The sequence below is a fragment of the Aythya ferina genome, assembly GCF_964211825.1.
Source record: "Aythya ferina genome assembly, chromosome: 7".
Classification (NCBI taxonomy): Eukaryota; Metazoa; Chordata; class Aves; order Anseriformes; family Anatidae; genus Aythya; species Aythya ferina.
In genome coordinates this window covers 21,651,622-21,667,285 of record NC_140302.1, presented here as the reverse complement: position 1 = coordinate 21,667,285, position 15,664 = coordinate 21,651,622, and the positions used below count along the sequence as shown (strand labels likewise).

The 15,664-nt window shown below is 40.8% G+C and overlaps 1 protein-coding gene across 3 annotated transcripts in view; it reads right to left on the bottom strand.

Moving 5' to 3' along the window:
- IDE (insulin degrading enzyme) overlaps positions 1-15,213 on the bottom strand; it is a 63,806-nt gene extending 48,593 nt beyond the window's left edge. Inside the window, exons 1-4 of one of the 3 annotated variants that reach the window (XM_084525802.1) lie at positions 15,069-15,213; positions 4,543-4,727; positions 2,968-3,175; positions 1,942-2,111 (exon numbers count right to left, since the gene is read on the bottom strand). In XM_084525802.1, coding sequence (XP_084381928.1) covers positions 1,942-2,111; positions 2,968-3,175; positions 4,543-4,702 — 538 coding nt within the window. In that variant the 5' untranslated portion in view covers positions 4,703-4,727; positions 15,069-15,213. Of the gene's footprint in view, positions 1-1,941; positions 2,112-2,967; positions 3,176-4,542; positions 4,728-14,752; positions 14,955-15,068 lie in introns of those variants that run through there. The other 2 variants (XM_084525801.1, XM_084525800.1) reach the window with 2 other exon arrangements.
- Between the last annotated feature and the right edge of the window lie 451 nt (positions 15,214-15,664).

Genomic DNA, 15,664 nt, shown 5'->3' with positions numbered 1-15,664 from the left:
GGTCTTACAGATTTAAGCATAAAGACAACAGAAATGTGTAAGTTTTAGATAGCAACAGAATCAATAGACAGGGCAAATTAAAATAAAGTAAAAGAGCTAAAACTTCAGCTTGGTAACTTCTGTTAAGAGTACTGAAGTGCATTAGGAGGCAACAATCAGAAGACACCTTGTAGAGGTAGGAAAATGGACAATGGACGGTACAAAATTGCTGGGGAAGTACTGGACACGGTTGAGGGTACTGATGAAGAATTACTGCCACAGACAGTTACTCAGTGGTGGGTGAAGGTTATTTGAGGACAAGATGCACATATGAACAAGAAAATTGAAGAATAATGTGCATTTGTTTCTGCTGGCAAAACAGGCTCCACAGCAATAAGCAGTGTGACCTAAATGGAGTCATTCTGTGTAACATCTCAGCTGGTCAAAAGGAAAAGATAAGAATGCTGACTGAAATTGTCACAAAAAACATATCACAGCTAACAACTCTGAGTTAAAAAAAAACAAAAAACAAACAAAAAAAAAGAGATCAAAGCTGGGCTCTAGCTTAGCTTTCCTGTTTATCTGATTTAGCAATGTGCTGTAATTTAATTTCAGAATCAGAGCCCAAATTAAGTAGAGATGAATATGACTACTATTACTGAATTTGAGCATGTCTCAGGTATTCTACCTTTAAAATTTCACGTGTGTCAACTCTCAAACCTTCCTAAACTGTAGAAAACTATTTTTTAATTTCTGTGTAGCACTCTGATAACATTAGTAGAAATTGCAGAAATAATCTCTTCAGTAACAGCAAAAAATTTATTTGCTGATTCAGGAAGGCCAGATTCCACCCCTCTGAGATTATAGAATGTACTTCGGATGGTTGCCTGTAATTTTCAAGACTTGCTTTCAAATTCACCTCTTTGAGGATTACTTATATTTCCCCTGGTTTCAGACAGCCTCTCTTCACTGGAAAACAGAAAAACACACGCACTTGTAGCAGCTGACTACCAGCCCCTCAACTTTATCCTTCATCATCAGGTGCAAAAATATTATTCTCTTTCCTTGGGACAGAGGAAGAAGCCAGTCTTTAAAGTCCATTACCTGCCCCCCCCATCACCCTACAGATCCCAATATTTGTACCAACTGACCCAGCAAACTAACCCAGACACAAAAAAATATTCACAATCAAGGATTAAACAGTGCAGTGTCTGAATTAATGGCCCTATTAGTCTGATAGTTTCAAAAATAAACTTGCAATTAATGTAGAAAGTAACTTTGTAACAACTCCTGCCAAACAGTTGTGGTTTTAACTATAACCACCATATGTTACTTTAATACTTTTTAAGTTTAGGTTTTTGGTTATTTATTTTACATGGTTACTGAGCACTCTGTGATTAATAAAGCCTGAAAAAAAACCCTACAGCCATGGGATTGGGATTTGTCCAAGACTAGTTTACCTAGCCATCTGCTGCTGCATTTTATGCTTTCAGATTTTGCTTTTATATTCTTCTTCAGTAACTGTCACGTTACTTTGCTAATCCTTCTCATTTGACCTAGTCACTGCCACCTAGTCTTAATGGAATACTAGTTAGCAAAAAAGAGAGAGTGCAGCTAACAATAATTTAAACACAGTCCATTCACTTTACCATGCACTAAGACTTACAGTACTTACTGGATTATGAAATCCAGTTTTTGGAAAACAGCATCCACTGTGGTAATTATCAAATCATAAAGGATGCCTCTGTCCTTCAAGTTTTGTATCACTGTTTATTTTTTTTTTTTTGTCTAGCTTTGTTTGGTCTACCATGTAGAAAATGCAATAATGTACCACAATAAACATATATGGAGGGGAAAAGATGGGAAATTGTTTCAGTCTGATCTTAACCAATTTTATCTAAACAATAACACTACATACATCACACAGAACTCCAGTGGACAAATAATAGTATTCTGACAAACCTGTTCCAAATTTACTGAAGGGATGATTGGGGTTTCCAGTAGCTTTCTCCAACTGAAACAACCTCCAGGCATCATTCATCAGATTCTTTTCATGCTCAGAATCAACAGCATTCACTTCCCTATCTTTGCAGCTTTCATCAAACAAAGGGCACAGGAAAAACTGGGCAAATCTAAACAGAAAATTTTCAATTCAAGTCAAGAGTACTGTACATAAATCGTAACAGAAAGCTTAATCCCTTCTGAAAATAGCTTTATGTATTACTTTTCAATAGAGAATTCCCAAATTCCTTAAGTTTTGACACTGATTCACTATTTTGTTTCTCATTTTAATCTATAAATGTGGATTACAACATATTCATTATACAAGGTATTACAAAAATCAACTTTATATCATAAATCTTGCATACAAAACTTCTACTGTGTTGAAGTTTAATTGCAAGAGGTTCTTAATCTTGCACATCCAGGAAACAAGGAAAATGGGAATAATTTGGTCATCAACACAGAGATTCTATGGCATAAGCAAGGGGGGAAGAAAAAAGTTTCCTAGGACATTTCTTACCAAGGGGAAAAATCTATTTTCTTTATCTCATCAACTACAATTCTACTTTCTGTCCCCTCCCACAAACCGCAGAAGTTTCAGTCATTTCCCTTGAGTAAAGGCGTCCTAATTTATTTCTGGAGTTCATCCTTCTTATGGTATCAAAGAAGTAAGAATGCTGTGACAAGCACTGTATTTGATGATATAAGCAGAAAATTTGCACAATGCATATGTTCACAATCTCATTCTGTACCCCACATTTTCAAAAATATTTGGTGTAAACACAACCCTTGGACTTTAAAAATACTGTTAGCTGAAAAAATTCTGAGCAAAACTTTTGGAAGGAAAAATCATCTAATACCAGTTGTAATAAAAGGCAGTGCACTCAGGCCCTCCTTTAATAGGATAATAAACAAAGTATGAGGGAGAACTCTTATGCAATTATAGCATTACATTAAAAGATTGCTTGTAAATAAAAGTGTGTTTACCTGTCCAGTGCACCTTCTAGATGTTCATGTGACACATCAAAGTAATAGTTGGTATGCTCTCCACTGGTGAAGGCATTGGAGCTCCCTGCATGCTCACTAAGAAATTGACTATACTCGTTCTCTTTCGGGTATTTCTTGGTTCCCAGGAACAGCATATGCTCACAAAAATGACTAAGCCCAGCAATGTTAGGGGGATCAGACAAGGACCCTACAGGAGGAAAGAATTCATACAACCATTCAGGAAAAGTAATAAAACTTTAAAGTCTTTTAATGTGCTTTATATTACTATATGTCAATCATACCAATTCTCTAGTTTTAAGTAGATATTTGGCAGCTTTATTCAACTAAACTCAATCTTAAAATAATAAAATAAAAAGGAAATTTAAAATGAGTAACTGAACCAATTAGTGTCTCAAATTACCTCTCCAGATCAGCTTGCATTGCTTTACAGAGACACAAGATCTAAACTGAAGTCCATGATTCATAATCTGTATAGATCTGGCAGATCACAATGTTCTGACTTCTATAGCTTGATTTGAATAACTGCACAGCGTTAAAAGGCAGCAATTCACAACCACAATTACGGAGGTGTTTCTCCTGTGGTTTATGGGATGAGTGATAACCTGTAATTAATTGCCGGGACACAAGCAGCTATTGCAGACCAGCTCGTAGGTGTGAAGCGTGACACTTTAGAAAACAACAGCGTGCATGCAGGAATGGAAGCCAGAAGTGTGGAAGTTTGCATCTGGAAGGCCTGCTTTGGAGTGTACAACAATGTGCAATGGGAGAACGGAGGTGAAGGCAACAGACATCTCCACATGCACAAACTGGACACTGCAGTTGGTTATTATTGTCACAGCATCCAAGAAAACTGTATTTGGGATCCTCTGAACGAGACAAGGATTTTATGCCACTATAAAACAGGACAGAAGTTTACAAAATTACTATCTGTGTCCTAATATCAACAACAGAAAGAGCTCCCAACCACAAATACAGCAAGAGGATAAAAATGCTTAGGTAACGTGTGCATACATCACACTTCAAAAGTGGGAAACTCTGTCAGTTTGAGAGATACCTCACATAAAAGAAAAGGCTTCTACTGCTCCAAAGATACTGTCTTCTACTTCTATAACCAGCATTTGTTTGCATCTTAAGCATCACTGCATTTAGGGTGTGCCTCCCCATCTCCTCCTGCAAAATAGCATCTTCTCACCTCAACACATCAACAACTTAACGTGGAAAAAAAGTTTGACGTGACAGATGGAGCCATCTGAAATAATTGTACTCACATCCGCCCCTTTTCTGCTTACAGAAGAGCTTTCATAACATGAAACTTACTCATTAGAAGTCTTTCTACAGACTGAGCTACACTTGAGTAAACACCGTATAATAAGAGTTTAATTAGCTCTTAATTTTCAACTAGATATGTCAAAGAATTAAAATCTAAATTACGGTAAAAGGCTAGGCTACCAGCTAGATACTACTCCTACCATTTTATTTGCAATTAAGGTACCAAAAGTTAAAGCATTTTAATAACACTAAAAGTCTATAATGAACACAAAATGCTTTAAATACCTATGTGCACATCTAGTGCTGCCGAAGACTTATCTGTGGTGGGGTCACTAATGAGAAGCGCTTTAATGCCATTTGCCAGTTCCAGTCCACGATATTCTCGTTTATCCTCAGGTGATTTGATAATTTCATTTGTTATTCTCTTAATAGCTGGATTGTTCATTTTGTTTTTTGTCTCCTTCTGAAGCCTTAAAAAAAATAAAAGAAATTTCACTTATTAGCAGGGCTTAAATAAAAACAATAAGTGAAAAATTATGTTAGAGAATAAGCTGCAGGTGATACAGACAGCAAGAAACTTCAATCCACGCAGAAGTCATAGACCTGGTCTAAAACTATAGTTCAGATCCTGAGGTAATTCTGTCAAAATAAGTAACATCAAAAAAAAAAAAAAAAAAAAAAAAAAAAGCAGGTCACATAATTGAAGGATTAAATAAGTTTCATCCTAGCAGTAATTAAAAAGTAACTTACCAAAGAAATAACATCCCCTTAATTGATACAACTGAAATTGCGATAAAAATGAAATGAGTCCTATGTTGCTATCTCGAGTACTTTTTCACCCTTCAGGAAAGTACTTCACGATTCTTAACTGGCAGTTGCATTCTGGATGTTGTACCTTTACAGTTGTCTTAGATTAAAATATTAATGACAACTGGGTTTGTACACTCGGGCACAAAAGGGTGACATCATTTACAATATTACCATAAAAACACAGTCACAGAGCATAATCACCATGATCAAAGAAGAGACAGCTTCACAGGTTTCAGCTTCTACTATTTAACAGATATACTACAGGACTGTTTAATGGCACATTTTGAAATGTTAATAAACAAAGTGTGATTCTAAAATGATAATCTCTGTCTATTACGTTTTTTAAGTGTGAAGTGAAAAGGTGAGACATTCAGACTCATATATTTTGGGAGATGGAGGGGAACTGCTTGACTGCATGCTAAAGCAACCAAACAGAAAAACCATCCACCCACCAATAAGCAAATCTCCGAAGTGGTAAACGAGAGAGTAATGCTTTGACACAAGCAGAAAAAAATGATGTGGTATATTCCTGTATGTAACAGTGAATGAATTCTAACCCTATTTTACAGGAAGGGTTTTAGAAAGGGGCCTGCTATAAATGTACACTGTCAGCCAAACTTAATCTTCTGTGGTGAAATGTTGCTGCTCTACTGCCAACTAAATTACTACATCAGTTTAACTAGTAGCTGCTGAACTAATTGCACTTACAAACAAAACCAGACCCAAGTTTAGCACCCCACCACAACACGTGCAGAGGCATGAGACATTTTGTATGGGTCTGGCCATACTGTACGTAGAATGAGAAATTACACAGTATTTATTATTAAAATTTTCAAGGTTATATGATTCAAGGAACTTCATCCAAGTTTTAATACTGCATCCAAGCTTTAAGACTGTATAGGATGTGGTACAAGAAGGAGCATAGTTGTCAACATACTGTTTCAAGTCTTCAGCCATGACATTATAACTAACTCTTTAGCAATCAAATTAACTGAACACTCAATGTTACCCAATACACAAATAACAACTCTGGAAAAGAAAATCTAAATTACACAGTGTATTTATGGTTTAGAATTGCAAATGGGAAAAAAAAAAAAAAGAGTCAGGTAGAATCACCTTCCTACAACAGAGTAACATTCTTTGAACGGGAGCAGTTCTATCAGCTGCTGTCCCTTTGGATTATTCCCCTCCTGTTTACTGGTGGTGTAAAAACAGCATCCAGCTTGAAGCCAGGGATGCACAATCATCAGCGTTGGTGTAATATGCTATAATGTAGCTGATAAATAGTTGATTATTAACTGCAGGTTAAGGAAAGAACGTCTCTGAACATAATGTCTACAATAGAACAGGTGGAAAAGTGTTTCACAAACAGAAAATCAATATTTTACCTTTACCGGGGGAAAGTATGTATGGAGCAGGATTTATGCTCAGGAAATGAGATACGTATTTTCCAGTATACATATGTAATTGTAAACAAAAGTAGTAAGGTAGGCATTAGATCTTTGAAAACATTTGGAAGAAGTAAAAAGATTACTTGGGAATTTACTAATAGACTGAAGCTATAAAACATCCCTATGTGAAAAAAGCACAATTACAAACAGGAATTATAATCCAAGTAAAGAAGACAAGCGCTGAGTACAGAAAGCAGCAAGAAATAAGAAGAATCTGAATGCTGCCAAACCAGAGTCATAAACAATACAAAATGACACTTCTGAACATGCTGCTACTGCATTTGAGAAGCAAACACTTCCACCAGTAAAGCACGCTTCTCACACCATGTATTTCTTTAAAAAGTGCGGTCAAATGTAATAACTGATCCATAACTTAGGTGCTGAATTATACATCTACACTCTTATTTGAATGTCATTCATCTACTAGTTTAACTAACCATGTACTCAGGCTAAACCTGCCTGGAATATTTACAGGCTTCCTCCTTCTGAAGACTTGCAGGTATCATTCAAAAATGGAGCACACTCCAAGCACGGCAACTTCTTGGCTTCTCGGTATCAGCAGCATGTATATAATGCGTGTTTATCACAGAAACGCCTCCTTGTTCAAGGGTCAGGGTACTAAATAGGAATACTCTATTACACTTAGATACCAAGCAAAATGTATCAAGTGAGAATGGGTACTCTTTTTCAGAGATTAAAGTGCCTAATTAAACTGTTCTTAATTACATTTCACTGGCTCTTCCACACAACTCTATTGCATTGTCAGATGTACGTACATAGGAGCACCACGTTGTTTCTGTATCTTCTGATTTCAGCTCTGCTAACAATTATCAGTTTTCAGTTAAAATATTCAATTAATATACCACTTGCTTATCATAACATACATGTATACTATAAAATTTCAGGGGAGAGGGAAAAATTCTACACAATTTCCTTGTCATCTGGTATCTCCTTATTTCTCTACCACCTCATTAAGTCACAGAACATTGTTTGTCCAAATGACTCATCTTTCCAATGTGATTCATCAAATTACACGGCTCCTGTGAAATCTTATGAGATTTCAATTGCTGTCTTGTGAAGCTGCACACCTCCATCTCGTTTTGTTATCATTCCCTTCTTCTGCCTCCCTTGTAGGCTACCTCCACCTTGCTAGTCAAATTTCAGTACAAGAGAAACTACACTTCTGAGAAGGTCAAAATCAGTAATTAAGCCTTCAAACCAAGGACTTAATCTTATGTCTCTTTCTTGGTTGTTATTTCTGAGAAATGTAATGCAACATTTTTTTCAACTTCAGACGGGTTCTCGTGACTAACACAGAATTACTCCCCTGCAAACTGAATTCTGCTGCTCACACAAAGGCAAGAGCAGACCAACTACATGTATGAAATACACTTGGAAGGCAATGTGCCAAAAGAAGAAAAAATAAAGAAAAATAAAATGTTCAAGTCCAGTATCTTCCAACTAAATCACCATTCCTCCTGGTGCTATGTTACTGTAACACAATAGCTAAAAAAAAATCATTTAAGATAGATGATTTCTACAATAACACTTTCTTAACGAGTAAACCGTAAGCTGCAATATTAACCACCCCCTCACAGGACTGCTTTTCTGTGCGACTTTTAAGTTCTCTAAGTGCAACTGCTTTGTAACAGTTACATGTTCCTTTCTTTTGCACAAGAATTCTCAAACATTACAAACCCTAAAACACTTCAAACCACTTTTTGACAATAGGAGAAACAAAAAGAAAAAAATAATTATGTATTTCATGTATTTTTTTTTTTTTTTTTTTTTTTTTTTAAGAAGAAGTGGCTTAATTCCTCAAGTCACGCTGAGATCTCGTCCTGAAGTTGCTGTATCTACTCGCGATCATCACAGTCACTGCTGGATGCTGATGTCTAGTGGAAAAGAAATTCATCCACAAACTAAATGCTCTGTTTATCACAGTGCTAATATCCTAACAGAAGTATCATTCAAAGAAATATTGTCATACTACTTTAACAAATGAGAAGCAACAGAGGAAGACCCAATAAAGCACAGGCAGTGGGAACAAATACAAAGCATTACTGAGGCACTGGGAATTCTCCTGTGTCTCAAAAACTACAAGTGGCAAGATGACTGAGATAGAAAGAAAAGAGAAAAGAACGGGGATGTTTGAATCAAGAGCAGCGTCCCGTTTCAATTATTAGGAAATATTAAACATTCTTCCTTACCGTCAAAACTACTTCACTTGTACAGGAAAGATATTAGTCAAACAGACACTGCATTTTACACTATAGCACTTTGAGTAAAATTATATTCTATTCTTTGAGGCCCCATTTTGGTAATGAGTTCCAGGCAGGCAGTCCCTTGGGACCAGAGAGGCTCTCTAGGGATACCAGGTTCCACCTGCAAATAGACTATTACAGAGTGGGACGGGGATTAAGTGATACAGGATTCTGCTGAACTACTCTAAGTTATTTTAGTAAACTTAAGTTAATTAAGAATTAACCACCGCAGTCAAGCTTAAGTTTGAACAATTAAATGACCATATTTGAAAACCAATTAACAGAAACTCCTCAGGGTTGCCTTCAATGCAAGAATGTAACTAGCTAACAAAAATAGGACCCTCAAAGCACAAACTCCAAAGTGGTTTTCAAGATCTGTTGCCGTAACAAGCTGCACGTATTTAAGGCAAATGCTGATATACAGGTCTGAGCCACATGAATGGCACTAAACAATAATCAGCTTAAAGTAGCCCAATGGCAGCAAACAGTTACCAGCTCAGCAGCTTTTGATACTTAGTTTCATGTACACTGTTGTCTTAAAATTTGGAGTTTCCTTGAAGCTTTGATACAACTGAACCCAAATTACTTTCATGCATGTGCCTGTGGGGATTTCAACATGCTCACTGTATGTTTACACTTACATACACCACAATCTATATTTTTCCTAGTTTCCAGTTCATGCTTCATATCTTTTAAATACACTTGATAAGCTGAGTACTATAAAATAGTTATTCAAGTTCTGTCTTTTAAACTATACAAAGACCACATTAATGTTCAATCTCATATTTTGCACCTGTTCCAAACTGTGTTTTACTCATATCCACTTGTATTTTAGTTTTTTGTTTTGTTTTGTTTGTTTTTATTTTAATTCCAAACTTCCTTGCCTACTACTTACAGATCGAAACCTCTCCTGACCCAAAACCACTCGGCTCTGCCCTGTAAGGGATCGACCAGTGATACATGCTCTCTGTATTATTAACTAATCCATCTTGGTTTACAGTTCTTAGTAACTTACACAAAGCCTTCTTCAGCTGCCAATACCTGGAGCAAAAGAAGAGCTGTGTGCTTCAGCAGGAGCCTAGGGCTGCAGAACTGCCAGCCAGTGGCAACCACAGGCAGTTTTCTCACCTCTCTCGCAGTGAATTCTTGCTACTGAACCGAGCGCTGCGGAGGATTCCATGAACTTCTTCAGTTACAAGCTGGTGGCTTTGCAATAATAAAATGAATCCCCATTCTTTCACATGCCTTTACCGCTCCTGTTTTCCTTTAGCCTCTACCACCACTCACAATAGCAGCATTTGATGGCATTGTGACATCCTTACACGCATAACGGTGACGTTATCAGCAAATCAGCCAGTAATCTACCTGCTCTCTTAACCTCTTGAATCACTTTTATGCCACAATTTAAATTTATTTTTTAAACCGTACTATGTGGCCAATACAGTTTCATTTTTTTTCCCTTAAAAAAAAAATCAGACAATTGTTTTTACTAAGGTCTGCTACCATGAATATCTACAAAAAAAAAAAAAAAAAGGAGCAGAGAGGCAGAGAGTGAGTAATCTCACCAAACTAAATCAGCTCAGGTGACCATTACCATAAAGGATGCCTCAAGACATGAATCATAACTCTCTTAGGTTACAGGTTCATAAGTAGACAAATCCAATAAGCCTTCTTTTATACATTTTGAGAATAAAACAGTTGATGTGATTCAACATCCATAATCCATAGCACCAGTCTTCTGTGAATTTACTTGTCAAGAAGCTAGAGAATGCCTTTAAGATTCCAACACATTCGTGATGATGATCTAAATAAATCTGATTGCATACACAAGCAGATAGACTGCATAAGTACATAAAAATGTTAACATTTTGAGAAGTTTAACACTTACAAACTCATCAGGAATTCAGCATGTTACTTCATAAACAAAAGCTCCATCTACCCACAATGATTTAATCAGTGCTACCAAGTTATTAAGAACTAATCATGCAAAATCAGGCAAGTTTAAGGATGATGAATATTTATAAGGTTTTGTTATGCAGTTCATTTTGAGTAAAGTCTGAAGTCTCACTACAATGAAAGCATTTTCTGAATCTCAGTCTGCAGCTTTTTGCCAAGTCTGGAACAGAGTCAGAAAATTCCCTCCTAATGACCGTGGACGAGCAGATGCCGCCTTCCTCACTCTTGTTCCCAGAAGGGTCCAGCTTCTGCAGCTTCTAGATCACTGCCATAAAACTTGGTCTGATGCACATTTCACTGTCAATGCATGTGTGGAGACTGTACAAGCATTACCAATAGCATTAATGAGATGATAGTACGTGTGAACTTGGCAAGAACAAGGGCCACAGTAGTATTTGTAAGATAAGGCCCCAGCAAAGTATCTGGCCTGAGCGGCAAAATGATGTGGTTTCAGCTGCCCTGGGTTGGTCAAACAGGATGGGATGTACCAGCAAGACACCATAAAGCTAACTCAGTGTCCTAAAATTATATACCTCTGCTTGAACATTTCACAGATTCCAAAGCACTGGGTAAAAACTTCAAACAAAAATGCAGGATTTTACATGATTTGATTTTAGACATCTCAACAAAGGATATCAAGTTTTTTAAAAATTCTAAACCACAATACTTTCACTCTCTAAAAGCTGCCTCAAAAAATCACCAAACACATTCTCCAGAGTAGACAAGTTTTATCCAGGTTCACTAGAACAAGTGGAATGAACCTTCTCCCAGCGCTTCATTGCTTCTTTTTTATTATTATTACTTTTAAGAAGATTGCTAAAAATTAGGCAAATTCCAAAAGAGTTTTGAAGCCTTTCGTTAATTAAAAGATTCGGTCATTTTAAATTTAAGCAAAACCATCTGTTTTTGTTCTTTAGACAATGTGATGATACAAGATCTGCAGAATGATTTCCCAAATCTGGCACAGTATTTTAGATTGCATCAGTATTTGCATCACAGTCTCAAATCATGTGCTATGAACAGGACTGATAAGAATAGTCTTATATGCTGCTTGAAAGCGTATTTTCTTCAGAAGCATTCTCATGAATTCATTTAATCGCTTTATGCATCAAATGCTTTGAAACCAGTGGGGTTCTCCATCACTCTTCCTCCCTCCCTGATATTTTTCTCCCACCACCCTACAGCTGCAGGGCTCGGTGCACAACACAGCATCAGTGGTGTCTAGCACACAGCCTTGCACATGTCAGGAGATGTGTAGAACTGGATGCAACACGAGAGACCTCTGTGCTTTCTTCTAGAATGGTTTTGGATGTGTCTTTCATACATTTTGTCAGCAAGCAGCACATCAGATTGTCCAAGACTCTCTGCAAAGCCAACTCACCTAACACTTTATGCTGCCATCTGTCTCAAACACTCAAGAAGAGAAACTTGTGAGGCCTGATGTAAAAAACAAGATGAGACTGAAACTTCAGGTGCAGTGCACAACAACAGAAATGCATAGAAAGATACAAGAACATACAAAGAAGATAGGAGAAAATCTAAGTTAGCAACAAAAACACAAAGAACTTTAGGACTTCTGGTCATGAAAAGTACTGTAATCCCCCAACAAATACAAGTTCTTATTTCATAGTGGATCTGAGAGAACCAACAGACCCATAACAGTGAGCAGTTTACAGAACTCAGCGATGTGTTTCAGCCACAGAAGTCCTGACTATTTACCTATTTTTGCTCTACTTCTTATGATTTTGGACAACTCAGTTCAAGTTCTACTGTTAACACCACGAGTAAACTTTTAACTTAGAGCAATTTTTTCCATTTCAGTCATTTGGGCAAGCTATAATTCTGACTCATTCTAAAAACAAGTTGCAGAATGTCAAATCTTCTAAACACAGAGCTACACTGAATCAACTTTTGGACAAGCTCCATCAAAAATCACCTTATTGTGTATACAGAGCCCTAGCTCATAAATCAATGAGTTGATAAAATGTAAGAACTGAGAACATGAAGATACCCACTGACAGACCACATGTGTGCAAGTACATAACCAGAGGCACAATACCAGTTAAATCCATTCCTATCCAGACATTTTTATTACTGTGTCCTTTTGATAACTATCTTGTAAGACCGATATCTCAAAACTATGAAAGCATCTAATACAATAAAATACATCAGAAATATCAAACCAACGTGACTTCCCAAAAGCTCCAACAGTATTTTTAGTAAATGACTTCAGTAAACAACCTGCAATGACCCCTAGCTACAAGCCTAACACCTTCCAGCTCAGTGAAATATTAGAGGTAAGACTTTTTTCCCCTTCCCCCTTTCTTTTTCTGGACCTAGCAGGGCAGGGAGCTACTTTTGTATTCATCTGCAAAATGAGTTATATCCTTTGATAAAGGCCTGAAGGTACCTCCAAGGGACTCAGCCACAGCCTTACACGCAACTAAATACAGAAAGGTAAAAGGAAGAAGAAGAAAAAAAAAAGCACCCAAACATGTAAATAGGAACTCTTTTGGGGAATCCCCAACATCAGCATCATTTGATTTTCTGTTGAAAATATAATAATTTGAAATAGAATAATGTTGTATGTGAGTTGAGAAGAAGGAGATAAGAAGGTTTAACAGAGAAATAATCTTTGTTACTTGATGTGCAGTTGAAGGTTAAAAAATAAGAGAGGAGCAAAATATAAAGCTGAGAAAGGTCAAAATACGGACAAAATCCAGAAATGGAAACAGGTAACTTGTAAGAATTAAGAATCTCTCTCAATTACATGTTCTCCATCTTAAAGAAAAATGTGTAAGTGCCATGCCTACTCTGCCTCCTCTCGTTTCAGTATTTATGTAGATCCTAATTCACAATTAAATGGATGATTAATTCATGGTTGTAGGCAGTATGAAAACACAACAGGCCTACCCACATACACACAGTTAAGTCCCAATAGTGCATATATTCATATGCTTAAAGAGCAGCAGCCTAGTAGAAGAAACTACAGCTTCAGGAAAGCGTTGGCTCAGCCCGTGGATTGCAGATTGCCTCTACAACAGCGAAACACACACTGTGCGTTCACAGCATTGTGTGCACCGCAATTAAGAACAATAACGGTGCGTCTGAATGTGAACACACGAGCATTTGACAGCATGAGTCATCATAACTCACTTCTTTTCCTTATTAAAAAAAAAAAAAAAAAAACGCGCTACTTTTGACATCTCTTACTTCTGCAGCATTAAATATAGGTTTGGCGATTAAGATAGTAGAGCCAGCAGCTACAGAAGGAGGAAAACAACTTCACCCCCTTCCCTCCCCCCGTTCCCTTCCCGGAACAGCCGTGCTGAGGTGCCCCGCACTTCAACCAGCCCCCAAGCTCACCGGCCCCCAGGTTCGAGCCCCCAGTTACTTCAGCAGCCCCCAGTTATTTAAGCAGCCCCCAAACTTCGCCTGGCAGCCCCGGAGGGCACAAAGCGGCGCCCGCTCCCTGCCCGCGGCAGGCGGCTCGTCACGAACTGCGGAGGCCGCTCCCATCAACTTTGGTAACTCCGCGAGTCGCTTGTTTTTAACCGATCTGGGTATTTACGCCGTAGGAAGGCCGAGGAGCTCAGCAACGTGAGAACTCTCCGGTTGTGTGTCAGGAAGACAAAAGGGGGCATGAAGGCAGGCCGGGCAGCGCAGCGCCGGGGCAGGACGGCACCGAGCGGCCGCGCGTTGTGCACGGAGGGCGCCCCGGGAAACTCGAGCCCAGCCGCGGCCGGGCAGGGCGGGCAGGACGCGGGCCTCCCGTGCCCCGCCGCCCCTCGCCTTCCCCTCACTGTTTCCGCGGCCCGGGCTCCCCTCTCTCCCCACAGAGCCGAGGCTGAAGCCGCCCCCCGCCGGCTGCCCTGGCCGCACAGGGTGCCCCCGGCCCACACACGACGGGGGGACCCGGGAGAGACCCCGCGGCCCCTCACGCAGCGCCGGGACCCGGCCCGTGCCCCGCTCCCCCTCCCGCCGCACGCACACACACACACACACACACCGTACCCGAGGAAGCTGCGCCGCTGGCTCTGAGAGGCCAAGCGGGAGGCCGGGGCGGCGCAGGGGCGCACCAAGCCGAGCAGAGCCCGCCTCAGCCCGGGAAGCCGCCGCATAGCCCAGCCCAGCCCGGCCCGGCCGCCCGGCCGCGCTCAGCACACGCCGCTCCTTAGCGCGGCGGCCGGCGGCGGCGCCATCTTCTCCGCCCGCCTCCCCTCCCCTCCCCGCCCGCCCGGCCCGGCCAACCCCTCCCCGGCGCCCTCGGGGTCCCGTCCGCCCTCCTCGCCCGGCGGGGCCGCGGTGCCGGGCCTAGCGGGGCCCGTACCTGGGGGTGCGCGAGGCCGCCTCTGCTGCCGGCAGGGCGAGGGCTGCGGCTGGGGAGGGGGCGGGGGGCCTCTGGGAGGTAGGCGGAGGCGGCGGAGGGGGTGGGTGGCTGGGCGGGGAGCCGGGGCGACTCTCGGCGCCGCGGGTGGGCGGCCGGCACGGGCCGCGCCCGGTGGAGGCGGCCGGGACAGCGGGGCGAAGGGCGGCGGGGCCGGGTCGTGAGGGGACGGCGGGCGCTGCCTGCCCGCCCTGCCGCGGGGCAGCCCGCCCGGCTCCCGGCGGCGAAAGCGGAGACAAAAGGTAATTAGGCGCCTCGTAATTTGAGTGGAGTCCGCCCCGCGCCGTCCTGAGCGGCTGAGATTGCAGATCTCGTGGTGGAGCGGCCGGCTGAGGCTTCGCTGCCCTCAGGGAGAGAAATTCCGCCCTGGGAGCTCCTCGGCAGGAGCCCGCTCGCCTCCAGCCGGCTGCCGTGAGAGGTCTGCAGCAGCAGGTCCCTGCCGCCTCAGGCGCGGCGGGCTGCCTGCGAGACGGCTTCAGGGGTGTGAATGCTCCTTTAGGTTGTGCCTGCGGTAAAACCCCATGGGTTTGGTATTTGGG